The sequence below is a fragment of the Palaemon carinicauda genome, chromosome 2 (assembly GCF_036898095.1).
Source record: "Palaemon carinicauda isolate YSFRI2023 chromosome 2, ASM3689809v2, whole genome shotgun sequence".
In the NCBI taxonomy this organism is placed as follows: Eukaryota; Metazoa; Arthropoda; class Malacostraca; order Decapoda; family Palaemonidae; genus Palaemon; species Palaemon carinicauda.
The window spans coordinates 187488238-187515963 of NC_090726.1; the positions used below are offsets into that span (position 1 = coordinate 187488238).

Genomic DNA, 27726 nt, shown 5'->3' on the forward strand with positions numbered 1-27726 from the left:
TGATATCAGTCAAATTTTAATGTTAGTCTGAAAACACCTAAATACAATACTGAAGTTAACCCTTTATGCTAATGCAGTAGTCATAATCTAGGACATAAAACATACTTTGTGACATGGAAACATAACTAGAATTGAAAAATGATATGGAGGACATAAGTATACTATAGAATCGTACAAAAATGGTAAAGAATATGTTTATGCACTCCCTGTTTAGTCTCTGCTTTGTGTCCATTTCTGTTTTCTTTTTTTCCATCTTGCTGTGTAACCTCTTAGCTTTACTTCATACTGTAATTACAGGGTTTTTCCCCTGTTGTACAGTAACACTGATGATCTCCTGGGCCCCAGGGCTGGGCCTTCTGGGCCAATATTATAGTTGCATTCCTATTGTCCATCCTCCTAGCAAACATTTTTCTTGATGTGCCCTGTTTAACACAGCTGACGTCTACCTCCTGTTTTCGTTTTCCGTCCTAGTACTGTCTTCCTTTTAAGCCAGTGCTGGCCGAGTCCCTAACAACTTTCACATCCATGTGATTAGCAGTTAGCAGGTTGTTGAAGGTCCCTGCCTCACTCCTGTACATGTCTAGAGAGGATGACATGTTCAGGAAAGGTAAGACCCTTCCAGTTATGCTTTAGGTGACTTCCTCCCATCAGTGAGTGTATCTTCCTTTTTTAAAGTACGAAAGCTTTGTTTACAAAGTATTCTGTATTTATCTGAGCTACACAAACTTGAGACCATTAAATTAAATTTCCCAGCACGCTCTCTTGCCTCTCTCACATCTATCCTCCTATCACCCAGAGCTTCCTTCACTCCATCCATCCACCCAAACCTTGGCCTTCCTCTTGTACTTCTCCATCAACTCTTGCATTCATCACCTTCTTTAGCAAACAACCATTTTCCATTCCCTCAACATGGCCAAACCACCTCAACACATTCATATCCACTCTAGCTGCTAACTCATTTCTTACACCCGTTCTCAACCTCACTACTTCGTTCGTAACCCTATCTACTCGAGATACACCAGCCATACTCCTTAGACACTTCATCTCAAACACATTCAATTTCTGTCTCTCCATCACTTTCATTCCCCACAACTCCAATCCATACATCACAGTTGGTACAATCACTTTCTCATACAGAACTCTCTTTACATTCATGCCCAACCCTCTATTTTATACTACTGTACTCCCTTAACTGCCCCCAACACTTTGCATCTTTCATTCACTCTCTGATGTACATCTGCTTCCACTCCACCATTTGCTGCAACAACAGACCCCAAGTACTTAAACTGATCCACCTCCTCAAGTAACTCTCCACTCAACATGACATTCAACCTCGCACCACCTTCCCTTCTCGTACATCTCATAACCTTACTCTTACCCTCATTCTCTCACACACCCTTCCCAATTCTGTCACTAATCGGCTAAGCTTCTCTTCCGCGTCTGCAACCAGTAGAGTATCATCCGCAAACAACAAAATACAAAATACTTTTAAAGTTTTTTATATTGTCTTTTGTCAAGCTTTTATATGAGTAAACAATAACTATTGATATAGGTTAGGGTTTTGGTTTAAAGTGTCAACTTCATAAAACTTATCTGATTTTTTTTTCTACCAAAGTCATTTTCAACATTTAATATTGGGTAGTCATCAACCCTCACCTACATGCCACTGATTAACCTTTTGAGATTTTTGTGATATAAAAAGGGTGTTGAATTCTGGAGGTTGCTAGGGAATGGTTTAACTCCATCACTCTTAAAGGGTGAGAAGCTTAAAGGGAATTGATCTTATAATTTGATTGCCTGTTCTTTAGTTTCCTTTCTCAGTAAGAAGGAATCTAAGGGAATTTGTTTGATCAGTGCTCCCAAGCTCTCCTTATCTGTTAATCTTCTTTTATGCAGTAAGCCCCGAACAGGGGTAGTGCCTTTAGTGCGCATCATGCAGTGCATTGTAGGCAATACTTTAGGGTCTTTGCATTGTTCCATTGTCCTCTAGCTGCACTTGCTTTATATCCTTCCATTTTACCTCTGCTGTTACTTCACTTTTTCAATATTAATCTTACCCGATAATCATGTAGCTGTCAACTCTGTTGCCCGACAGAAATCTACGGTCGGGATACGCCAGCGATCGCTATACAGGTGGGGGTGTACACAACAGCGCCATCTGTGGTCAGGTACTCCAGTACTTCTTGTCAACACCACCTCAATTTTTCCTCTGTCGTGCCGCCGGCTAGACCTACATGGATACGCTGTTGATTCTGGAGTTATTGTTCACGATTTGGTGATGTATTTGCTCTAGAGTTTAGCCTTCGCTATTCAGGAAGCTTTATCATTAGCTTAGCAAGTTTTTGGAATTAATTTGATTTAATTTTTGATTTAATTTTGGTGACGAAGAGAGTATGAACTCTCTTTCACTTTTAAATGGCCGACCCTTCCCTTAGACGGAAGTGTTGGTGTCGAAGAGAGTATAGACTCTCTTTCTTAATTTTGCTTAACAAAGTTATAGATTTATTTTATATCTCTCCGCTTTTTATAGGCCTCTTCGATTAACTTCCTTTTATTATAAACTTATTAAAATTAATTTTTATGTTTGTTTATATTCGACCTTTCCTAATAGTAGGCGGTCTTTTCTTGGAACCGAAGTTAATTAACATTGAGCCCGTCATTTCGTTTTTACCTGTTTACATATTATGCTATTTTAATGTTTTTGAAAGAATTTCTTTGATAGTCTCGTACTGTTTTCAAAGTTGAACTAACGTTTTGTTTTGTCTCTGCAGTTGTTGACGTTCAGAACGTTCAACTTGCGCTCTATCGTTACGATAGAGAGAGAGTATTCACGGTTTCACGTTGCAGTAAGAGTAAACCGATTCTAGCGTTTTGTTCATTCTTTCTTAGCTTAAATGGTTTTAATTCTAATAAAGGAACTTTTTATTTGGGAAATCTTTCAGTTTTTTTTTTCCTTTAACAATAATATGTTTTAACGATACATATAATTGGGCTCATCTCTCAGGTTCTAAGTCAAGAGAGAGAGAGAGAGAGATAGAGGCGGAGGGAGAGAGAGGAGGATAAACGTTTCGTTCAAGCGGGTAACGTTGTTATCGTTTTTGCTCTTCTCCCTAGTCTCTTTAGGGGAAGAAGGTAAACGTTTCTAGAGTTTTATTCTTGTTCCCAGGCTTTATGCGGTGAGAGATTTTAAACGTAGTTTATTTGATCTAGTGTTTAGTCTCTTTTCCAGCCACTGAATTATTTATCTTTCATTATGTTTTTCTGTTACATTGTAATACAGTACTGTTTTCGCAATTACTAACTTTTAATGAAGGATAGAATTGCGTGTTTCAGGTACAAACCACTTAAAGTTTCGAGTTCAGTGAAATAAGTGCAAACAGAAAATCAAAAGTGATAAAGTGATAAGCGCAAAGTGTTACAGTGTTGCGTTCGAGGGTTCGTCTGTTCGTGCCAGTTGTTCGCCTAGTCTGGGACCTCTTACAAGCTCCCAAGCCCAGGGGAGAAGTAACGTCGAAGGACTTATGGGTTCATCAGGCCTTGATCGACGAACAGACGTTTCCCTCCGTGGTTTCGGGTGTAACCAACTCACGTAGCCGACGTGATCACCCCACCCACACAAAGACGAGAGAGCCCATTTATTCCTCGTCTGCGGAAGAGGTTTCTCGCAGAAACCATGGACCAAATCTTGCAGCTTTTAAGTGCAAGTCGGTCCCTTCCGCGCAAGTCCAACTCCTAGGTGTAGCCATTAGCACTGGGTCAGTTCGGACTTGCTGCAGTACGACAACTGCACACCTCCCAGAGAGGCAAGGTGGTACCGCAACAGGCAGTAACTCCGTCTGTTGCCGCACCAGCTGTTTTAGACCCTCAGTCTCAACGGACAGTAGCTCCGTTTGTTGTTGTCTTTCATAGACCCTAGTGGTCCATGCTGCAGACTATACAGTCTCAGCTTGCTTCTTCATACAGGAGTATCATGCTGGAAGGTTGACAATGTAGCCTGTTAACCTACAACCCGCCGAGGTTGTGCGCTCAGCAGATACTGCGGCTGCCTGCTCCCACCCTCCACCTGTGAGAGCTCCACCTCCGATGCGCAGTCCACCCTGCCAGACGCATGTTCTTGCTGCGCCTCCTGCTTTCATGCGTGAGTTGCCGCATCGGGAGTTGCCGGGTTCCAGCACTATGAGGCAACCTCCTCAACCCATGAGGCAGGAGCCTCATGCTATGCGGCAACCTCCTCTACCCATGAGGCAGGAGCCTCATGCTTTGAGGAGCCTCATGCTATGCGGCATCCTCCTCAACCCATGAGGCAGGAGCCTCATGCTATGCGGAAACCTCCTCTACCCATGAGGCAGGAGCCTCATGCTATGCGGCATCCTCCTCAAACCTTGAGACAGGAGCCTCATGCTATGCGGCATCCTCCTCAACCCTTGAGGCAGGAGCCTCATGCTATGAGGAGCCTCATGCTATGCGGCATCCTCCTCAACCCATGAGGCAGGAGCCTCATGCTATGAGGAGCCTCATGCTATGCGGCATCCTCCTCAATCCATGAGGCAGGAGCCTCATGCTATGCGGCAACCTCCTCTACCCATGAGGCAGGAGCCTCATGCTATGTGGCATCCTCCTCAACCCATGAGGCAGGAGCCTCATGCTATGCGGCATCCTCCTCAACCCATGAGGCAGGAGCCTCATGCTATGAGGAGCCTCATGCTATGCGGCATCCTCCTCAAACCATGAGGCAGGAGCCTCATGCTATGCGGCAACCTCCTCAACCCATGAGGCAGGAGCCTCATACTATGCGGCATCCTCCTCAACACATGCGGCATGAGCCTCATCCCTTGCAGCATGAGCCTCATCCCATGCAGCATGAGCCTCATCCCATGCAGCATGAGCCTCATACCATGCAGCATGAGCCTCATCCCATGCAGCATGAGCCTCATCCCATGCAGCATAAGCCGCACGCCATGCAACATGCTCTGCATACCGCACAGCATGCTCTACATACAGCATGCTCTGCATACAGCATGCTCTGCATACATTACCGCATGCTCCTCAGTCACACATCTTTGGTTGTTGCCAACTCGCAAGACTGTCAAGCAGTTTCATAACGTTGCCTTCTGGTCTGCTGCTTTTGCACCAGTGTAACCCTCACTGAGAGAACTTAGCTTTTCTCGGATATGGTTCCTGTAGATGAGAAAGTGCTATTCTCCCTCCTTCTGATATTCCCTTGAGGACTCTGTCATTTGGAGAGGAGCCTTTAGCTGCTTAGCCTCCTATGAACTTTTATTTAAGCATAACATGCTTCCAGGGAGGGTAATGGTTCCGCTTCAGTCGCTAACCCCGTCTGTTACCACACCTGCTCCCATAGACCTTGAGCTTTGTTGCAAGACATGCAGTCCAAGCTTAGTCCTTGTTAGAGGATTTTTCATTTACGGAGTCAGTGTGTCACTGGGAAGACGTTCAACAACCAGCAGAAGTGACTTGTTGTGACGCAGTGCGGCAACCTCAGCAACCCGATAAGGAGTTGTCTGTACGACCCAGACAGTCTAGACAGCTTCGGGTTGTCACTGTACTTCCTCGCTTCCCCATGGTTGACAGTTCACAGACTGTGCAGCAGTACCATGATCTTGTGTCCGGCTCCGTCAGACGACTAGCTTTTAAGAGCTCCCACAAGTCGTCGCTGTCTGGAGATTCTCAGATGGACTATGGATATGACCAAGGAACTGGGCCTCCTGGTCAATTTTGAGGAGTCCCAGCTCGTCCCATCCCAGACCATTGTCTACCTGGGTATGGATCTTCAGAGTCGAGCTTTTCGGGCTTTTCCGTCGGCCCCAAAGATATACTAAGCCCTAGATTGCATCCAGAGCATGCTGAGAAGGAACCGATGCTCAGTCAGGTAGTGGATGAGTCTAACAGGGACACTTTCATCGCTGGCCCTGTTCATCGAGTTAGGGAGACCCCACCTCCCCCCCTTCAGTATCATCTAGCGGCTCACTGGATAAAGGACATGACGCTAGAGACGATCTCAGTTCCTGTTTCCGAAGAGAGGAGGTCTACTCTCACGTGGTGAAAGAACAGCTTTCTTCTCAAGGAAGTCTACCTTTGGCTGTTCAGAAACCCGACCGCCGTCTCTTCTCTGACGCATCAGACACGGGCTGGGGTGCGACTTTGGACGGACAGGAATGCTCGGGAACATGGAATCAGGAGCTAAGGACACTTCACATCTATTGCAAGGAGCTGTTGGCGGTTCATCTGGCCTTGATAAACTTCAAGTCCCTCCAGCTTAACAAGGTGGTGGAGGTGGACTCTGACAACACCACAGCCTTGGCTTACATCTCCAAGCAGGGAGGGACTCATTCGTGGAAGTTGTTCTAGATCGCAAGGGACCTCCTCATCTGGTTAAAAGATCGAAAGCTCACGCTGGTAACGAGGTTCATTCAGGGCGATATGAATGTCATGGCAGATCGCCTTAGCCGGAAGGGTCAGGTCATCCCCACAGAGTGGACCCTTCACAAGAATGTTTGCAGCAGACTTTGGGCCCTGTGGGGTCAGCCAACCATAGATCTGTTCGCTACCTCGATAACCTAGAGGCTCCCGTTGTATTGTTCTCCGATTCCAGACCCAGCAGCAGTTCACGTGGATGCTTTTCTGCTGGATTGGTCCCATCTCGACCTGTATGCATTCCCGCCGTTCAAGATTGTCAACAGGGTACTTCAGAAGTTCGCCTCTCGCAAAGGGACACGGCTGACGTTGGTTGGCTCCGCTCTGGCCCGCGAGAGAATGGTTCATAGAGGTACTGCAATGGCTGGTCGACATTCCCAGGACTCTTCCTCTAGGAGTGGACCTTCTACGTCTACCTCACGTAAAGAAGGTACACCCAAACCTCCACGCTCTTCGTCTGACTGCCTTCAGACTTTCGAAAGACTCTCAAGAGCTAGGGGCTTTTCGAAGGAGGCAGCCAGAGCGATTGCCAGAGCAAAGAGGACATCCACTCTCAGAGTCTATCAGTCTAAAGGGGAAGTCTTCCGAAGCTGGTACAAGGCCAATGCAGTTTCCTCAACCAGTACCACTGTAACCCAGATTGCTGACTTCCTGTTACATCTAAGGAACGTAAGATCCCTTTCAGCTCCTACGATCAAGGGTTACAGAAGTATGTTGGCAGCGGTTTTCCGCCACAGAGGCTTGGATCTTTCCACCAACAAAGATCTACAGGACCTCCTTAGGTCTTTTGAGACCTCAATGGAACGTCGGTTGTCCACTCCAGGCTGGAATCTAGACGTGGTCCTAAGGTTCCTTATGTCATCAAGATTTGAACCTCTCCAATCAGCCTCTTTTAAGGACCTCACATTCAAAACTCTTTTCCTCGTGTGCTTGACAACAGCTAAAAGAGTAAGTGAGATCCACGCCTTCAGCAGGAACATAGTTTCACATCTGAAACGGCTACATGTTCCTTGCAGCTCGGTTTTTTGCTAAAACGAGCTTCCTTCACGTCCTTGGCCTAAGTCGTTCGAGATCCCAAGCCTGTCCAACTTGGTGGGGAACGAACTGGAGAGAGTACTTTGCCCAGTTAGAACTCTTAGGTACTATCTAAAAAGGTCATAACCTTTACGAGGACAATCAGAAGCCTTATGGTGTGCTATCAAGAAGCCTTCTCTTCCAAGGTCTAAGAACTCAGTTTCTTACTAATTCAGGCTCCTGATTAGGGAAGCACATTCTCATCTGAAGGAAGAAGACCTTGCTTTGCTGAAGGTAAGGACACATGAAGTGAAAGCTGTGGCTACTTCAGTGGCCTTCAAACAGAACCGTTCTCTGCAGAGTGTTATGGATGCAACCTATTGGAGAAGCAAGTCAGTGTTCGCATCATTCTATCTCAAAGATGTCCAGTCTCTTTACGAGAACTGCTACACCCTGGGACCATTCGTAGCAACGAATGCAGTAGTAGGCGGGGGCTCAGCCACTACATTCCCATAATCCCATAACCTTTTTAACCTTTCTCTTGAATACTTTTTATGGGTTGTACGGTCGGCTAAGAAGCCTTCCACATCCTTGTTGATTTGGCGGGTGGTCAATTCTTTCTTGAGAAGCGCCGAGGTTAAAGGTTGTGATGAGGTCCTTTAGTATGGGTTGCAGCCCTTTATACTTCAGCACCTAAGAGTCGTTCAGCATCCTAAGAGGACCGCTACGCTCAGTAAGGAAGACGTACTTAATAAAGGCAGAGTAATGGTTCAAGTCGTCTTCCTTACCAGGTACTTATTTATTTTATGTTATTTTTGAATAACTAATAAAATAAAATACGGGATACTTAGCTTCTTTGTTAACATGTATGCTGGTCTCCACCCACCACCCTGGGTGTGAATCAGCTACATGATTATCGGGTAAGATTAATATTGAAAAATGTTATTTTCATTAGTAAAATAAATTTTTGAATATACTTACCCGATAATCATGATTTAATTGACCCACCCTTCCTCCCCATAGAGAACCAGTGGACCGAGGAAAAAATTGAGGTGGTGTTGACAAGAAGTACTGGAGTACCTGACCACAGATGGCGCTGTTGTGTACACCCCCACCTGTATAGCGATCGCTGGCGTATCCCGACCGTAGATTTCTGTCGGGCAACAGAGTTGACAGCTACATGATTATCGGGTAAGTATATTCAAAAATTTATTTTACTAATGAAAATAACATTTTTCAATTTTTCATCTTGATGTTCAACTTTTGCTAACATTTTATCTCATAATGTAACTCTTGGGTTTAACCCTAGATGCACTTGGGCTGAATGGACTTGCAGGCTCTAGCGCCAAGCCATTTACAGTAATGCCTTGGTTATCATGAGTATTATGTTCCAAGATTTCCCCAGCAAACGCTGACAAAGTAGATACAGAGATCTACGGTACATTTTCTTATATTTTATAATTTTTCATGATTTTTATTATCTTTATAAATTCAAGCTTTTATTAGCCCAAAATTGACTTCAAAAGTAATTAAAATATTAAAAATAATGAACTTATTTACCATCAGAAACCCATGATATAAAGAGGAGTCAGCGATATAAGTTTACAATAAATATACAGTATTTATAAATCTGCTATGTACTAAGGGAGCGATAGGTGAACCTCGATATGGTGAGGGATTACTGTAGCCTAAATTCAGAAATCCAATCCAAATCTTTGCAGCAAGATGTTTTTACTCTTGTTTCTACCTCTACCAATTTGGTCATTGTTCTGTTGATCTCGAGTGAAGATTTTTTGTCCTCTGTCAGCCTCCTTTCACTCCTCTGGCCACCTCTTTCCACATTTCTATTGGAAAGGGGAATTCTTAGATTGCATGGTTCAGTGATTGTTTATTTTCTTCTAATGCCAATATTTTTAATTTTCCTCTATTACCTATTTTTCCCTAAATTATATGATTTTAACCCGTAGAATTTTCATGGTTAAGGAGTGCAATATGGCTTCATTAAAACAATGTTACTTTTGGGATATCTACTTTTTTGTTTCACGATTAATTTCATTCATTTAAAAATTATTTGAAAGATAATTTTCTTTTATATGTATTTTATCAATATATAGGAAACACTTTCATCAGGATTTTTTCATATGGAAGTTATTTGATTTTATAAAAAGTAACTTTCCAGATCGAGGCAATAAAATTCCCTAGTTTTTCATATTTGAATGACAAAAGTCAATATTATGAAAGTTAAATGCAATTTTTCTTTGAAAATTTAAAGTTTTAAGAAGCCAGGCTTCAAAATTTTTTCTTGTAGAGATTAATTGAACAGAATTTAGCTTGTATATTTATGGTCTATTAGCAATAATTTTACTCATCACTGGGATCATAAGGTTGTAATCATCATATTTCAGGGTTACTTATCAACCAGTGGAGAGCCCCTTCACTCAAATTAACATAGTATACACTATTTGTACCAAAGGCACACATTTCATTAAAAAAAAATATATTTTAAAGTACTAAGAATAGAAATGTTCCTTATCAGGAAGGCAGTAATCTGAATTTCCACAATCCCAACCATAGGTTGTGAGTCGAGCTCCTTAAGCCCCACTTTTTTTTTTTTCAATTTTTTCTTCTTATATAGGTTTGATTATGAAAAAGAGCAAGTACCTGGTTTCATTGGAGTTTACTCTTCAAAAAAGTTGCAAATGCTACTAATTTTTTATCCTTTCAATTTATTTCCAGATGATTCTCAGTCATAGCTATACGGAAATATCATCATGTGGTAGAAGAAATGACATGCCAGAATACTTTGCCTATATTGCAGGGTAAGTCTGTCATCTTATAGCTTAAGCTTTCCATACCATATGTTGGATATAGTTACCAAACATGTTTGCATTGGTTATTTATTCTTGGTTAATTCTTGAGTAAGATTTAATTGAGTTAGTAAAATAGGAGCCTAATTAAGAGGGAAAACAGACTGATATATTGAAGATTTTTATCAGATTTTTATGGTTGATAATTTATTTTACGACTTAAAACTGTACCTTGATTATTTAATTTATTTAATGTTCTATTGAATATGAACTCATGACTTATTATTATTAAATTTTCTAGAGTATAACAGAGTTTACTGTACATTGCTTTTTTTTCTATCTTTTCTCTAGTATATTGTACATAGATATACATTCAACTTGTAGTTGTTCAAACACAAACCATTCATTTTAACATAATCAGTATCCAGAACACATGAATTTCTAACCACCTATATCTTCTAGAGAAGATTAAAAGAATAGCTGGGATAGTAGCTTGCCTCCTGAATATATATTGTCCTTCGTGTTTCCAACTTTTTGGAGGTTAACTTAGTTTTTCTGTACCATCCAACTGCTTAACGGTTCCAGTTGACACAGATTCATATTTGATTTTAACATAATTTATTTCTAATTATTCCATGATTACTGAGCTGATTTTGCCCACATATAGTATATACTCCCTTTTTGGAGTGGAAATCTTTTCCCTGGCTTTCACTGCCCCTCCTCCTTTACTTGATTTTGAATCTTTTGGCCTACTGACTTTCTAGTATCTCTGAAAAGAAGAAACAAAGTTTGTTTGTTCCGTAACCGAAATACAAACCACGCTATTTACAAAGGGTATTACTTTTAGCGTAGCTGAAATGGCGAGCCATTAGAATTTAACGAGGGTGTATTACCCCCGCGCTAGTTAGCGGGGGGGTAGGGGAGTGGTAGCTAGCTACCCTTCCTCCCCCTCACACACAGGTGAATACTCACTTTCACTTTTGGCTCGGACTGTGACAGACGTCTCTGTCTTGGTCCTCGCTTGGCAGCCATTGTTTGTTTTGTCTTTACTTAATCGCTTACTTTTCTTTTACTCAATATATATGTAAACATGTTTTCATGTTTGTATATATATGTGAGTATAGAAATGAGTAAGTTTCCTTTTCAGATTTGTGTGTGTAGTGTACGATATCTACGTGGAGGCCTCGGCAGTTAGGCCACCACGGCGTAATTTTATGGGTGGCGATCGAGTTTGACTTATGTCTTTCTCTCTCTCTCTCTCTCTCTCTCTCTCTTGAGGTCGTTCACCCTTTTACTACGTGTTACTACGGCCTTGTAGCCTAGCTTCCTTTCCGTGTGGGGGGTTGCTACGCCGTACGTTTGTCTCAATTAGTTATGAATCTAATTGTAGTTGTTTTTTGTTTTTCAGCTTGTAGAACGATTCCTTTCGGGGTTTTCGTTCTTTCTTTAGTGTTCATTTTTAAATTTCATAATTACATAGTTACATAATTATAATTGTTATAATTCTGTTTTGGTTACAGCTCTCCTTCCGCAAGTGTAAGTGGTTGTGAGGGCACGTGCCTGTTGTGTAATTCTTGTTCCTTTCCCTTGGGATTCCTCTTCGGAGCCTTCCCGGGGGAATGAATGTGTACTAATATTATTTGTTTTATTTTCTTACAGTTACCGATCTAGTTCGTTTCTGTAATATAGCAATGGTGTGAGCTGTCTGGTTGAGTCCTGGGGATTCGGCTGTTGCTGCCTCCCCCCTTGTATTTTCGTCAGGGGCGTGTCTCCTTCTACTGGTAGTACTCCCGTGACGACGGACAGCTCTCTAGTTCATTTTAGAACTCTCAGGCTTGCATCCTTGGGCGGGTAACTTTCCTTCCGAGGGAAGTTTTTCCTGTCCAGGCTTGAGTTTTTCCCCTTTTGGGGGGTTCTTCTCTTGCCTTTTTTTCGTGCGACTATGCTCTTGGTGCTGAGCGGTCGCACCTGCAGTTTCGCTCAAGGGGCTGGGCAACTGCAGGAGCTCCTCTTCGGAGGATTGCTCCTTTTAGGTCACTGGCTGACCAGTCTCTTCCACGAAGTGTTTCTCTTTCGTTCGCGAGAGAGTACACTCATAGAGACTCCTCTTCAGAGGTTTCTCCTGTTGCTGTTACTGTTGCTGTTGGCCTCCCTCGCCGTAAGGCCCACCGTCCGCCTCGTCGTAAGGGCCTCTCATCTCCCTATAAGGGTGCTTGAGGCACCTTTTTGGATCTCCGTTTGCAGCCTACAACTCCTTTTTCTCGATCTTCCGCCTTTGTTCAGATGGACAGCAGTCTGATCTCGTCTTCCGACGGGCAACGGTCTTCCCGACGGACAACGGTCTTCTCGACGGACAGCGGTCTTCCGACGGACATCAGTCTCCCGGCGGACAACGATCCCTTCGGGGCAAAGGGTTGCCCCCACGGGGGTTCTTCCCTTGCGTGTCAGGGTTTCCCTGCGCGCCCTTCTGCTGTGTTCTCTCCTGCTCCTGCTCAGTGTGAGCACACAGGCGCTCTTCTGCTCATCAGCGCTCTCCTGTTCGTCAGCGCTTTCAAGATGATCATCCCTGCGGTTCCTGTTGGTTCCTGTTACGCGCCCTGTGCGCCCACGTTCGCCCTTGCGATCTAGAACTTCGGTTCAGGTCGGGGTCAAGGACTCTTCTTCTTTTGCGCAGGCTTCCACGCGTAGCCTTCTGCTCGTCAGCGATCATCAGCTCGTCAGCGATCATCAGCTCGCCAGCGATCATCAGCTCGCCAGCGATCATCAGCTCGCCAGCGATCATCAGCTCGCCAGCGATCATCAGCTCGCCAGCGATCATCAGCTCGCCAGCGATCATCAGCTCGCCAGCGATCATCAGCTCGCCAGCGATCATCAGCTCGCCAGCGATCATCAGCTCGCCAGCGATCTCCGGATCGCCCACGTGTGTTACAGCCGGCACGCCAACGTTCTCCAACACTTCTGAAGGAACATGGTTCGCCAGCTACTAGCTCACCTGCGCATGCTGATCGCCATCGCGCGACCCTCAACTGCGGATGCTGATCTCCATCGCGCGACCCTCAACTGCGGATGCTGATCGCCATCGCGCGACCCTCAACTGCGGATGCTGATCGCCATCGCGCGACCCTCAACTGCGGATGCTGATCGCCATCGCGCGACCCTCAACTGCGGATGCTGATCGCCATCGCGCGACCCTCAACTGCGGATGCTGATCGCCATCGCGCGACCCTCAACTGCGGATGCTGATCGCCATCGCGCGACCCTCAACTGCGGATGCTGATCGCCATCGCGCGACCGCACACCTGCGGATCGCCATCGCGCGACCGCACACCTGCGGATGCTGATCACCATCGCGCGACCCTCAACTGCGTATGCTGTTCGCCATCGCGCGATCGCCCACCTGCAGATGCTGTTCGCCATCGCGCGACTGCCGACCTGGCATGCTGTTCGCCATCGCGCGACCGCCGACCTGGCATGCTGTTCGCCATCGCGCGACCGCCGACCTGGCATGCTGATCACCATCACGCGACCCTGCGCATACTGATCACCATCGCACGACCCGGCGCATGCTGATCACTGCTCGCGATCGCTCACCTTCGCATACTGCTCGCCAACGCACGATCGCTCACCTGCGCATACTGCTCGACCATCGCGTCGGCATAACACAACGCGCCATCGCCAACCTGTGCGTTAGCGCTCACCAGCTCACCACCGATCGCTTGTTGATCCATATCGCCAGCGGTCCTCCTTGCCCACGCGGCAGCGCGTTTCCTCGCCATCGCGCTAACGCTTGCGTTCGCCGCCTCGGACTCGCTCTCATCCACCTGCCCACCCTCACGACCGCTCGCCTGCGCGCCCGTGCGACCGCTCGCCCGTGCGACCGCTCGCCCGTGCGACCGCTCGCCCGCGCGACCGCGTGACCGCTCGCCCGCGCGACCGCGTGACCGCTCGCCCGCGCGCCCGCGCGCCCGTGCGACCGCTCGCCCGCGCGACCGCTCGCCCGCGCGACCGCTCGCCCGCGCGACCGCTCGCCCGCGCGACCGCTCGCCCGCGCGACCGCGCAACCGCGCGACAGCTCGCCTGCGCGCCCACACGCCCACGTGCCTGCACGTCTACGCTCATGCTCTCCAATGTTCGCCCACGCGCGAACCAACGATTTTTCCATCGCGCGGACGGATGGTGTTCCGTCGCGCGAACCTACAGTGTTTCTTCGCACAAATGTCGGCTTATTTCTTGCAGTATCCATTGCTCGTCTATGGGTTATCGCTCGCCGACCACCAGGAATTCCCGTTGCGCGAGCTCCAGGGCAATTGCGACCACGATTCCCAATGGGGTTTTCGCAGCATGACCAGCCTGGCGAGTTCTTCTGGAGCGTATTTCCAGAACACTGCCTCACCCCGTAAACACAGAGCATGGCACTTCCAAGAATAGGAGAAACTTAAGGGAGATCTGAGCAACACTCCTCTATTCCTGAACCTGGGTTAGCCCTTCCCCGTCATTCCCTGGAAGGTTTTTTGGCGGGGGGGCTTTCCGTTCGAGATTTCTCCATCGGACAAGGGGTGACTGCTTACCTCTTCCTCTGGGAGCTTACCAGGTTCTTTCCCTCCTCGGTTACGGCCCGAGGTTTGGTTCAAGGAAGCTACAGGAAGATCAAGGGTACTTTCCTCCTCTCGAGCTCAGGCACCTTGGCCTTTCGTCGTTAAGTATCTAACTTGCGGACAAGCTCGATGTTGTACCATCTGGACGCGCTGACTGAGGGCTTCCTTCGGGTATCTCATCTGTGGAGGTCGACGACCTCAGACACCCTTCCATCCTTGAGAAGAGTTTGTTTGTGCCCAAGGACAGAGACTTAGACAGCTGCTGTGCGGAGTAAATCGACTTCCGGTTTCACTCCTCCAAGGCGCTTTCTTCCAGACTCTGGAGGGCTCCAGTGCCCTTTTCTTTCAACCACGTCGGCCTAAGTTATCGGCTACGACAACTGGGACAAGGTGTCCAATTGCAATTTCCTCCTGTCAGGAACAGATGGCACGGGAGACTCCCCCGGGGGGGGGGCATATTCCTAAAAGGAGTTCACGAACTCTAGGATTGCAGGTTTTTCGCTGGGAGGATGCTTAAGGTTACTCATCCGAATGACAGCTTCCCGATGCCCATTCCCGCACAATCTCTGTGAGTAGCCAAGGATATCGCGCCTGCCGTCTCTGTCAGCGAATTCAGTGTCTCTGAACCTCTATGCCATAGCGTCAGCAGAGTTGCCCGGTTGGGCAGAATGATCCATACCTTAGGCGAAGGTCTTCCTTAGGATCATCGACGGCTTCACCCCCGGCCCCCTCAGTCGATCCTTTCTTGTAAGGAAGGATCTGAGAGGGGATGTCCATAGTCGACCTCTCAGCCCTGATCAAGTTTGTCGAACAAACTTCGGCCAGCGTAGACCAGCAGAATCGATCAGACTGGTAACGAGGCGACAGGACTCCTTAAACCCTGGATCGGAAGGACGGGTACTTTCAGTTTCCATTCCATCCATCTTCCAGGGTGCTCGTCGAATTCAGCCTAGACTGCAAGTATTCCTGCTTATGATGCAGTGTGGCTATCCCGCCTTGGCATAGCAGGTTTGTTTCCCCAGAGAACTCTCCCTGCCTTCCTCTTGGCCGCTCAGGTGCAGGCTTCCGCCTCCTCTGCTGTTTGGAGGGCTGGTCAACTCCGGTAGGCTCGGGTTTCGACCTTCTTCAGCGCCGGGACAAGCTTCCGGATGCTTACCATGAGTGTGGGCTCATGGTATTTTGCTTGGAGCCTTCTCTTCCTCTGCCTCAACATCTGGAGTATCTGGCCATGATATTGAGTCAACCGCCTTACCACATTGGAAACCCCGCTTCTCGTCCGTCCAGCGAGGTTAAGCAACGTCGGTACTTGGATGGGTGACCACCTGGGGACGCCAGATTCTGTTACCACATCCTCCGAGCCTTCCTTTCGGTTGACTGTGGCAAGACTGAGGAGAGTCGCAATACCTGTTCTCAGTCAAGCAGAGCTTTCAGCCCTACCTTGGAACGTTTCCTAGTTCTTCTTTCCTCATTGACCCGTCTATAGTCCGAACGGTCGCCTCAGGATAAGTTCCATGTGGGGCGATCCAAGTTCCGGTGGCTTCAGGCAATGTTTAACTGGACTCCCTGGCCCTATGGGACCAGCGGAACTATTAGACCTGCAATGGGTGTTGACCTATGGAGCCTCTTGATGGTAGTGGATATTCTCGTCCTTTCCCCACATTCTTGATGCGGTTCTCGGACTCATCAAAGGAAAGGGGGGGGGGGGGGGTCATGTTCCGGTCCAGGCCTATGGTCAAGACCTGAAGGATACCTCTCCATCATTCAGGCAGGCTTAGGGGCCTTAGTCTGGCCCCTCTTCAGATCCTACAGCTCCTGCCGAGTCGCCCCGTTGCGCGTCGACTTCATTCTAACCAGCAGGGGACGCATTTTCACACCTTCACATCTTGCAGTAGGGATACCGGGATGATTGAGATTCTCTCAATACCACCATCGACTCGGCTCTCTCATTCCAGGCAGGGGAATGTTTCTCTCAGACTATCCGAGCAGAGGCTCATAGAGAGAGTCTACCTGGGGGTCTTTGACCTTGGGTAACCAGCAAGTGCTGGTCTGGGGGACCTGATCGCGACAGCTTGGAACCTCGAGCTTCCGCTATTCTTCCCCCCAGTCTCAGACCCCGAGACTCTGGCAAGATGCATTCCGGTGATGGTGGGACAACTTCGACGCCTGCGTCTTCCCTCCTTTTTGTCTGTGGACAATGGGTCTCAACAAGACCAGGTTGTCTGTCAACCTTTCATTGGGAGAGCTCCACTGGGACTATGCGCAGAACGGTTTCTGGACCCTCTGCTTCCCCTGACGGAACTCCCGGGAGAGCTTCTCCCACGGCGCAGACTACTCAAGCAACCACACTGCGACATCTCTCCCGAACCGGAGCGTCGCTTCGGCTTCATGCCTGGAGACACTACGCTTCCTCCTCTAGAAGAGACAACCCGCTACTGTCGCGGTACGGAGGTCGCGTCATCTGCGATAGTCATCCACAGGGGTCTCCCAGGCAAAGTGAAGAGTCTAAGGTGGTTGGTGCCGTGGGAGATATACCTCTTCCCTTGAGGCCTCTTCTCCAGCAATAACGGTCTTATTGCCTTTCGGCGGGAGGAAACTCCTTTCCGCTCTCGGCAATGAAGCCTGTCGCTCAGCCTTTCCCTGACCTTCAGGCTTAAAGGAATAACTTTTTCCTGCCCGCTGGATCTATCCTCGCTCATGCGAAGCTACGATCGTCCCTGCCCTAGTCGGTGGAAGACCTCCAACTTGGAGCATGGCTCGGACTTTTAGTCCTTTAAGAGATCTTCTCAAGACCCTTTTACGACAGGCCTCGGATTGTATTCTGCCTTGGGTCTTCTGCTCACTCTGGCCACGGCCAGTGTGTAAGCAATCTTCTTGGTCTCTTACTACTCCCCCCTTTCTAAGGAAGAGGGGAAGGCAACATTCAGGCTCGCTCCTGAGTTGTTGGCTAGACTCAGAATCTGAGGGTCCCGGCCCTTCGGTCCGATTCATTCAAGATTTCGAGTCTCCATTCTGTGTCTGATGTCCCAAGACCTTCTCTTTCTTGCCAGTAAGGAATCGAGAGGTTAGCGCTGGGAACAGCTGCAGTTTGTCCTCAGTTGCAGCCGATTTGGGAGCACAAGGAGGACATGGGGGGAGAGTCACCAGTATACCTCTTCAGCCCGGACTCAAGGACATTCATCTCGACCTGTCTTCAGACCCTCCCCCGTCACGTCGCCCTACAGCACGATGTTGGATACATCGCAACGTCCCTCGCCTTCGAGTAATACTACTCTGTGACGCAGGTGCTACAAGCTGGAGTCTGGAAGCGTCTAATGACCTTCGCAGCCCGCTTCCTGCAGGGTGTGACCCACAGGAATCTCGATACGTTTTCTATCGCTCTGTGGTGGCTACACAACAGCTGGTCTAACCTCAGGCTCCTTTTTGGACAGGTAGCAGAAGGTTGAGGGCATTGTTATCAGGTTTTAGTCTGCATGAACGAAAGAAGTATGTCTGGCCCTTACTTCTTTCTTCATCATCCCCTCTACGGGGAAGCAGCATCCTGGTCTCTGCATAGCTGACCTCGAACCTCTGCAGGTAAACCATGCTTCCTTGTGTTCCGAGTATTGAGTCAATACTGTCGCGTCCCCCATACCCTGACGAGGTGGTATTGGGAACGTCCTAACCCAGAGTTCCTTCTGGAACTCCAGGTCAACTGCCTAGGACGGGTCACACTTCTTCCTTCACACACAAGCTTACGTAGGCCACATGGTTCCTTGCGGAGCAAGGAACTTGTGAGGTGCAGGGACTCCTTTTCTCGAGTGCGACTCACTCGGATTCTGAGTCCCCGGGTAAAGCCAAAGCCAGTATGGCTGGGGACTTTCCACCCTTCCTAAGGGATAAGTCACCCTTTGTAAATAGCGTGGTTTGTATTTCGGTTACGGAACAAATGACAAATTCGAAGATAATTTGTATTTTTCCTAACCATACAAACCTTAGCTATTTACACATATTTGCCCGCCAGCCCTGTCCCCCAAGACAAGTCCTACCTCTAAGTGAAAGTGAGTATTCACCTGTGTGTGAGGGGGAGGAAGGGTAGCTAGCTACCACTCCCCTACCCCCCCGCTAACTTCTAATGGCTCGCCATTTCAGCTACGCTAAAAGTAATACCCTTTGTAAATAGCTAAGGTTTGTATGGTTAGGAAAAATACAAATTATCTTCGAATTTGTCATATTTTAGGCACATTAAGAGGCCTGCCCATCACAAAATATACATTTTCCTAAGTAAAGTAGTATCTGTTGACTAATCTGATGACTATTGTAGTCCTATAGTTTCCTGTGTTATATTTTTTTCCTCTCTGGTTGCATCCATTTATAATGTATTACTGTAATTATTTCAGTGAAGTTCAAATTGGTTTTTCTCCAGAAGCTCAGTTTATTGATATTTACTGGTAAAAAAAAAATAAGCTTCACATTTACCTTCTTTTAAAAAGATAATTGCCCCCAGTAAAGTAAAGAAACAATCTATTGGTTAATGATAAGTACCATGCTAAGAGTATCCCATTTTCAGTTTCTTAGTTAAAGTTTAGTTAAGATGTGTATCTCCCCTTGTAGATTCTTATGTGTGTTTATTTCATTCAAATTTAATAAGTACCCAATTGGTTAGCATCTCTGCATCGGAAAAGCACTGGGTTTTAAATAATGTTTGTTAGGAATACGATATCTCGTGGTTCCTCTCCGAACATATGATCTAAGGTAGTTTTACGAAACCGGAGAGTATAGCTGCGCAGCGGTAAACCTCTACATCTTGAACAAAATGACTGCTGTTCGTTGCTCATAACAGCCAAGGAAAGTAATTTTTAGTTCAAGGGGAATTATAGAGAGAGAATAGTTGTTTTTTGTGGAGTTGATAATGATATGACACCCCAATACTCACTCACCAGCCAAGTTAGTGAGGAACCTTTTGGGCTTTAACTTATTTAACTTCTTTTGTAGTTCTCAGAGGATTGCAAGCTTTATCTTATTGCTGATAAACCTGACTTGCCTTCCCAGGTGCTTACACTAACATAACTTCCATAGCCAGGTCTAGTGGTCATAACGTTCCTTCACGAATGTTTACTGTGCCGTACAGAGTCGAGTTCCTCTTGTAGGGTCTCAAATTCTTGAATTACTTTAGTTTTCCTGTAGCTAAACCTTCGTATTTCCACATACCTTTTCCCTCTGAAAGGCATCTAGATTGCAAAGCAGAAGACCAGCTGTTGTTATCCGAATTGGTTATTTGTAACAAAGCAGCTGTTTATCGTTCGGTAACGATACTACAGTATAATCATTCATTCTCTCTTGCTTTTTTAACTTATTAAACCAGAAGTTGGGATAAAGAGGTGGAGAAAAAGAGGTTGGTTTATTATGATTTGTTCTCAAAAAAGAACTTGCATGATACATAAGATACGTGATGAAACTATTTCTATAGATTTTCTATAGATCCCTTAAGGGATGTAAATATGAAGCAAAATAAAATAGGAAAATTTTGAAATTAGAAACAATTATAGGCAAGTGTCTGTTAAACTACGCTTCTGGAGAAGAAGCAATATGAACATCAGGTGCGTATGAAAATAAGAAATTTTATTATAAAATTGTTTTTCTGCATACACTGACAGGATCTCTTAATAGACATGAATTGAAGGCAAGTGGCCATCATATGCTGGACAAATCTTGACTACTGGACTCTTCTCAAATCAGGCATTATACAAGCTGGTATGACTGGGATTATTATGTCCACTGGAATAAGTCAATACAGTACAGTTTATGAATAATTACTTTATTGGAAAAATATTTTGTTTGAAGACAGGTTTTCATTAATGACTGATTCCTCAAGGCAATCTGTTTCTTGTCAATAGATTTTGTTTTGCTGAAATTTAGCTCTTTAAATGCAGTGGCTATGACAACAAGTCTTTTCATCAGTAACCTTTACTTTTATCTACTTTTCTCTCGTGACTTGCTTGGCTGGAGGTACTGTTTCTGTGATTATTTTCTATTACACATTAAAGAGATGTGTGCAAGTTACATAGCCACTTAAGTTTATCTTCATGTACCCAATTACAGTTTTTTAACGGGTTCCTGTTTAGGTCTTGACCGTATTGTTACTTTCTAAGCTTAGGGTTTCTTTGCTTCTCTCTTTCCCTGGATCTTCCTTTGCCTCCTCCAGTTCCTTTCCGTTGATTAAAGTTGAAGCAGCTCTTTGCCTATCTTAGGTATTTTTCAGGCTATGTCAAAATAATGACTTTGTGACTAAACAAATAAAATTTTTTGAAATAAGAATTAGTCTTATAGGCAAAAATCCATTACATGAACCAATTATCTTCCTCCAGAACCCATTTTTTTTCATAACTGGATCAGACTACAGAGAGAGTGGTTCATTTAATCTTCCAGTGAACTAAGGGACCCTACGAACATGCACCAGACTTCTGCAAATGGGTTTTATTGTTTATTTATCATTCTTCAGTTGATTAAGGTGTATGAAAACTCTCACTGCACAAAGAATAGGCAGTTCTCAAGTAATTGGTTTGTGTTGGAAGGATTGACTTTATTTTCTGAAAAATTGTACCTCTTAGTATAAATATGTAATTATTTACAGGGACACAAGCTGTACCATATCATCTCATTTTACTTGCTATGTCTTCAAGGGGAGTACTACTGAACAGGTAAGAAAAAGAAACTTTTTGATCCATCCCATTTTCTCAAAGTCTGTTTTATTACATTCTTTGAATTTTAGTTACCGTATGTAAATCACTGTAACTTGAAGTCAGACCTTACCATTTGAATTTTATTATTCACAGAAAAGGCCTTGCATTTCATAAAGCAACATTTATAGGTACAGTATTTATTCACTTATTTTATAACACCAAATACAGAACAGGTCTTGATAAAAATGACAAGTATTCATAACAGTATTACAAAAGGGATTGAAAACTCACTTACATAAAAATTTCAGCCTCAATTTTCTCCTGTTATATAACTAACTGTCCCCTACTGTATTTGGTCCTATATAACTCAATGATTTATGTCTCTTCAGTCAAGGGGATTCGCACTTGTATAATAAGTATAATGTCCTCTATTTGGTCTTGTATAGTCAAGTTTGTCTCTTTTCAATCTAGGGCATTCACACTTGTATAACTGAGTATACTGTCCTCTATTTGGTTTTGTGTAACTCAATGGTTTGTCTTTTCAGTAAAGGGGTATTCACACTTATATACAGAATGTGACTGTACCTTAACTGAAAAGACAAAACACATCTAGTTACATATGACCAAATACAACACAGCATGCTCACTTATATAATGGGAGTGTACTGTAAGTCGAGGCTGATACAAGAGGTACTCTTGTTACGACGATTTATCGTTAAGAACGGGCTCCCATAAGGTACTTGAAAAATCAGCATAACTCAGTTTCGAGTTACAATGTTTGGTTCGATAATACGATGAACTACCTGCTGACACAGAGAGCAGCTAATGCCGTCATTTGGCCATGTAGTAGTGTGTTACGTGTCACTTTAGCATCAGTTTGCTATCTTAACTTATGATACGCATTCAGGATTTCAGTGATGCTCTCTATATTTTTTTTTTTTTTTTTTTTTGCCTTTTTTTGCTTTGCATCATGTCTGGAAACCATAAGGGAGACTCTTCTGATGGCAGTGCATCCATAAAGAGGAAAGCCATTACGATTGAAATCAAAGTGGACACTGAAGAGAAACGAAAAAGGGGAGACCCATACGATTATAGGTTGTGTTAGGCCTTAGTCGTTCTATGGTTGCGACTATCATCAACGATAAATATCGCATCCCTAAGCATAAGAAAGGATCTTCCCCTATGAAATCAACCATTATTATGAAACGACGCAGTGGTCTTGTGATTGAGATGGAGAGTTTTTTAGTGCTTAGGTTGGATGACTAGCATCAGCGACGTATCCCAGTAAGCCTGATAGTGATTCAAGAGAAGGCTAAGCATTTGGTTCGAGACCTTGAAAAGTTAAAAGGGGGAAGGGAGTGAAAGTGAGGAGTTTGCAGCCAGTAAGGGGTGGTTTATGAGATTTAAGGCCTGTCAATTTGCATAACCTTAAGGTGCAAGGTGAAAGTACCTAATGTTGAAAATGAATCAGCAGGTGAATTCCTGGATGTGTTGGCTGAGATTATTAGGGAAGGTGGGTTTTGTGCTGCGCAAGTCATCAATGTGGATGAGATAGGATTATTTTGAGGAATCATCAGTTATTTTTAGTTTTTCAGTATTTTCTGGTATGGGTTGTTAGGTAACTGTTGTGAATGGCAAGGTCTAATTATACAGCACAGTATAGCCCGATTTAGAGTGCTAGAGGACCTTATTATATATGCTTGAATAATTTTCTGTTGATATTGAAAAAAATTCAATGTGTGTGGTGCACTGGTGTATTGGATGAACAGCAGTGATAACTCTGCTGCCGAGGTCAAGGATTTTCATTAGAATATGTTGGCATTATTTTTTACATTGGTATTATTCCAGGTTCATGTTTTTTTATGAATGGAAATTATATTCAGATTTCACTGATGTATGTTTTAATAGCTTTCTTTTCCATGAGTACAGATTTTGTTAGCTAAGGTTTAGTAGTTGTTATAGTATTCCAGATAAAACTTATTACAATAGTAATAGCAAAATTGGGAAAGTGATAAAAATGCACTTTGTTCTGTAACCGAAATACAAACCACGCTATTTACATTGGGTTTACCTTTTAGCGTAGCTGAAATGGCTAGCCATTAGAATTTAACGAGGGTGTATTACCCCCGTGCTAGTTAGCGGGTGGGTAGGGGAGTGGTAGCTAGCTACCCCTCCCTCCCCTCACACACCGGTGAAGCTCACTTTCACTTTTGGCTCGGACTGGGACAGACGTCTGTCTTTGTCCTCGCTTGGCAGCCATTGTTTGTTTTGTCTTTACTTAATCACTCACTTTTCTTTTACTCAATATAAATGTAAACATTTTTTCATGTTTGTATATATATTTGAGTATAGAAATCAGTAAGTTTCCTTTTCAGAGTTGTGTGTGTAGTGTACGATATCTCCGTGGAGCCCTCGGCAGTTTAGGCCACCACGGTGTAATTTTATGGGTTGCGATCGAGTTTGACTTCAGTCTTTCTCTCTCTCTCTCTTGAGGTCGTTCACCCTTTTACTACGTTACTACGCCTTTTGTAGCTTCCTTCCCGTGTGGGGGGGTTGCTACGCCGTACGTTTTGTCTCAATTAGTTTATGAATCTAATTGTATTTGTTAATTTTTCAGCTTTGTAGAACGATTCCTTTCGGGGTTTTCGTTCTTTCTTTAGTGTTCATTCATTTTTAAATTACATAATTACATAGTTACATAATTATAATTGTTATAATTCTGTTTTGGTTACAGCTCTCCTTCCGTGAGTGTAAGTGGTTGTGAGGGCACGTGCCTGTTGTGTAATTCTTGTTTTCCTTTCCCTCGGGTTTCCTCTTCGGAGCCTTCCCGGGGGAATGAATGTGTACTAATGATTTTTGTTTTATTTTTTTACAGTTACTGATCTAGATCGTTTCTGTAATATGGCAACGGTGTGAGCTGTCTTGTTGAGGCCTGGGGATTCGGCTGTTGCTGCCTCCCCTTTGGATTTTCGTCAGGGGCGTGTCTCCTTCTACTGGAAGTTCTCCCGTGACGATTGACAGCTCTCCAGTTCATTTTAGAACTCTCAGGAGGCTCGCCTCCTTGGGTGGGTAACTTTCCTTCCGAGGGAAGTTTTTCCTGTCCAGGCTTGAGTTTTTCCCCTTTTGGGGGTTCTTCTCTTGCCTTTTTTTTTTTTTTCGTGCGACTATGCTCTTGGTGCTGAGCGGTCGCACCTGCAGTTTCGCTCAAGGGGCTGGTCAACTGCAGGAGCCCCTCTTTGGAGGATTGCTCCTTTTAGGTCACTGGCTGACCAGTCTCTTCTACGAAGTGTTTCTCTTTCGTTCGCGAGGGAGTACACTCATAGAGACTCCTCTTCGGAGGATTCTTCTGCTGCTGTTGCTGTTGGCCTCCTTCGCCGTAAGGCTCACCGTCCGCCTCGTCGTAAGGGCCTTCCATCTCCCTATAAGGGTGCCAAGAGGCGCCTTTTTGAATCTCCGTATGCAGCCTACAACTCCTTCTTCTTGATCTTCCGCCCCTGGTGCAGATGGACAGCAGTCTGGCCTCGTCTTCCGACGGGCAACGGTCTTCCCGACGGACAACGGTCTTCCCGACGGACAACGGTCTTCCCGACGGACAACGGTCTTCCCGACGGACAACGGTCTTTCCGATGGACAACGGTCTTCCGACGGACTTCAGTCTCCCGGCGGACAGGCAACGGTCTTCCGACGGACATCAGTCTCCCGACAGACAACGATCCCTTCGGGGCAAAGGGTTGCCTCCCTCGGGGGTTCTTCCTTTGCGTGTCAGGGTTCCCCTGCGTGCCTTTCTTCTGTGTTCTCTCCTGCTCAGTGTTAGCGCACAGGCGCTCTCCTGCTCCTGCTCAGTGTTAGCGCACAGGCGCTCTCCTGCTCCTGCTCAGTGTTAGCGCACAGGCGCTCTCCTGCTCATCAGCGCTTTCCTGATCGCTAGCGCTCTCCTGTTCGCCAGCGCTCTCCTGTTCGCCAGCGCTCTCCTGTTCGCCAGCGCTCTCCTGTTCGTCAGCGCTCTCATGATGATCATCTCTGCTGTTCCTGTTGGTTACTGTTACGCGCCCTGTGCGCCCACGTTCGCCCTCGCGATCTAGAACTTCGGTTCAGGTCTGGGTCAAGGACTCTTCTTCTACGCGCAGGCTTCCACGCGTTGCCTTCTGCTCGCCAGCGATCACCAGCTCGCCAGCGACCTTAGACGCGTCAACGTTCACCTGCTCGTCAGCGATCTCCTACGCGTCAACGATCGCCATCGATCTGCCACGCATGTCAGTTCCCCTGAACACCATCAGTAGCGATCTAGCGCTCGCCTGCTGTGGACCACAATCTCCGGTAGCTGAGTCTTGCCGTAGATCTTCCTCCTGCTCGCCAGCGCTCACCTTTTCTTCTGTCCTTCTGCGCGCCAGCTTTCTTCAATCGCCAGCGCACATCTGCGCGCCCTTCTTTGCGGCGCACCAACGGGTTTCTGACCGTCTAGGATTGCCTGATTAACAGCTGGCTTCAGCGCTCACCTTCCTGATGCACCTGCGCGCCTTCTAGCGCGATGCGAGCTAACCATCACTAGTCTCTCGCGTTGGCAATAGCCTACGCGCCCGCGCGATTCTTCACCTGCGCGCTAGCGTTTTGTTAACGCACCACCGCTCGCCAACGCGCCGTCGCTTGCCGACGCGCCATCGCTTGCCAACGCGCCATCGCTTGCCAACGCGCCTTCACTCTCCTACGGGCTATCGCTCGCCAGAACGCACCATCGCCCGCCTACGCGTCATCGGTCTCCCGACCGCCTGCGCTCACCCGCGCGCCCACGTGCCCGCGCGACCGCACGCCCACGTGCCTGCACGCCTGCGCTCATGCTCTCCAATGTTCGCCCGCGCGCGAACCAACGGTATTACATCGCGCGGACGGACGGCGTTCCGTCGCGCGAGCCGACGGCGTTCCGTCGCGCGGACGGACGGCGTTCCGTCGCGCGGACGGACGGCGTTCCGTCGCGCGAACCGACGGCGTTCCGTCGCGCGAGCCGACGGCGTTCCGTCGCGCGAGCCGACGGCGTTCCGTCGCGCGAGCCGACGGCGTTCCGTCGCGCGAGCCGACGGCGTTCCGTCGCGCGAGCCGACGGCGTTCCGTCGCGCGAGCCGACGGCGTTCCGTCGCGCGAGCCGACGGCGTTCCGTCGCGCGAGCCGCCGGCGTTCCGTCGCGCGAGCCGCCGGCGTTCCGTCGCGCGAGCCGCCGGCGTTCCGTCGCGCGAGCCGCCGGCGTTCCGTCGCGCGAGCCGCCGGCGTTCCGTCGCGCGAGCCGCCGGCGTTCCGTCGCGCGAGCCGCCGGCGTTCCGTCGCGCGAGCCGCCGGCGTTCCGTCGCGCGAGGCGCCGGCGTTCCGTCGCGCGAGCCGCCGGCGTTCCGTCGCGCGAGGCGCCGGCGTTCCGTCGCGCGAGCCGCCGGCGTTCCGTCGCGCGAGCCGCCGGCGTTCCGTCGCGCGAGCCGCCGGCGTTCCGTCGCGCGAGCCGCCGGCGTTCCGTCGCGCGAGCCGCCGGCGTTCCGTCGCGCGAGCCGCCGGCGTTCCGTCGCGCGAGCCGCCGGCGTTCCGTCGCGCGAGCCGCCGGCGTTACGTCGCGCGAGCCGCCGGCGTTCCGTCGCGCGACCGCCGGCGTTCCGTCGCGCGAGCCGCCGGCGTTGCGTCGCGCGAGCCGCCGGCGTTCCGTCGCGCGAGCCGCCGGCGTTCCGTCGCGCGAGCCGCCGGCGTTCCGTCGCGCGAGCCGCCGGCGTTCCGTCGCGCGAGCCGCCGGCGTTCCGTCGCGCGAGCCGCCGGCGTTCCGTCGCGCGAGCCGACGGCTTAATTCTTGCAGTATCCATTGCTCGCCTATGGGTTATCACTCGCCGACCACCAGCTCTCGCCCTTCCTACCACGCTCGCCCTTCTTCTGCGCTCCTTCGCTCACCTTCGTTTGCGTTCCTGCGTGCCCGCGCATGGGCGCTTCCACGTTCGCCCACGCTCAAATCATTAATTTATCATCGCGCGAGCGCCAGGGCAATTGCGACCGCGATTCCCATTGGGGTTTCGCAGCACGGCCAGCCTGGCGAGTCTTCTGGAGCGTATTTCCAGAACACGGCCTCACCCCGTAAACACAGAGCATGGCACATGCAAGAATAAGAAGAATTTTCAGGGAGGTCTGAGCAACATTCTTCTTTCCAGAACCTGGGTTAGCCCTTCCCCGTCATTCCCTGGAAGGGTTTTTGGC

General features: G+C 47.4%; 1 protein-coding gene across 1 annotated transcript in view; it reads left to right on the top strand.

The window, feature by feature from the left end:
• LOC137621604 (uncharacterized) overlaps positions 1-27726 on the top strand; it is an 80115-nt gene that overhangs the window by 45396 nt on the left and 6993 nt on the right. The window contains exons 9-10 of the mRNA XM_068352029.1: positions 10186-10268; positions 21462-21528. Coding sequence (XP_068208130.1) covers positions 10186-10268; positions 21462-21528 — 150 coding nt within the window. The remainder of the gene's footprint in view (positions 1-10185; positions 10269-21461; positions 21529-27726) is intronic.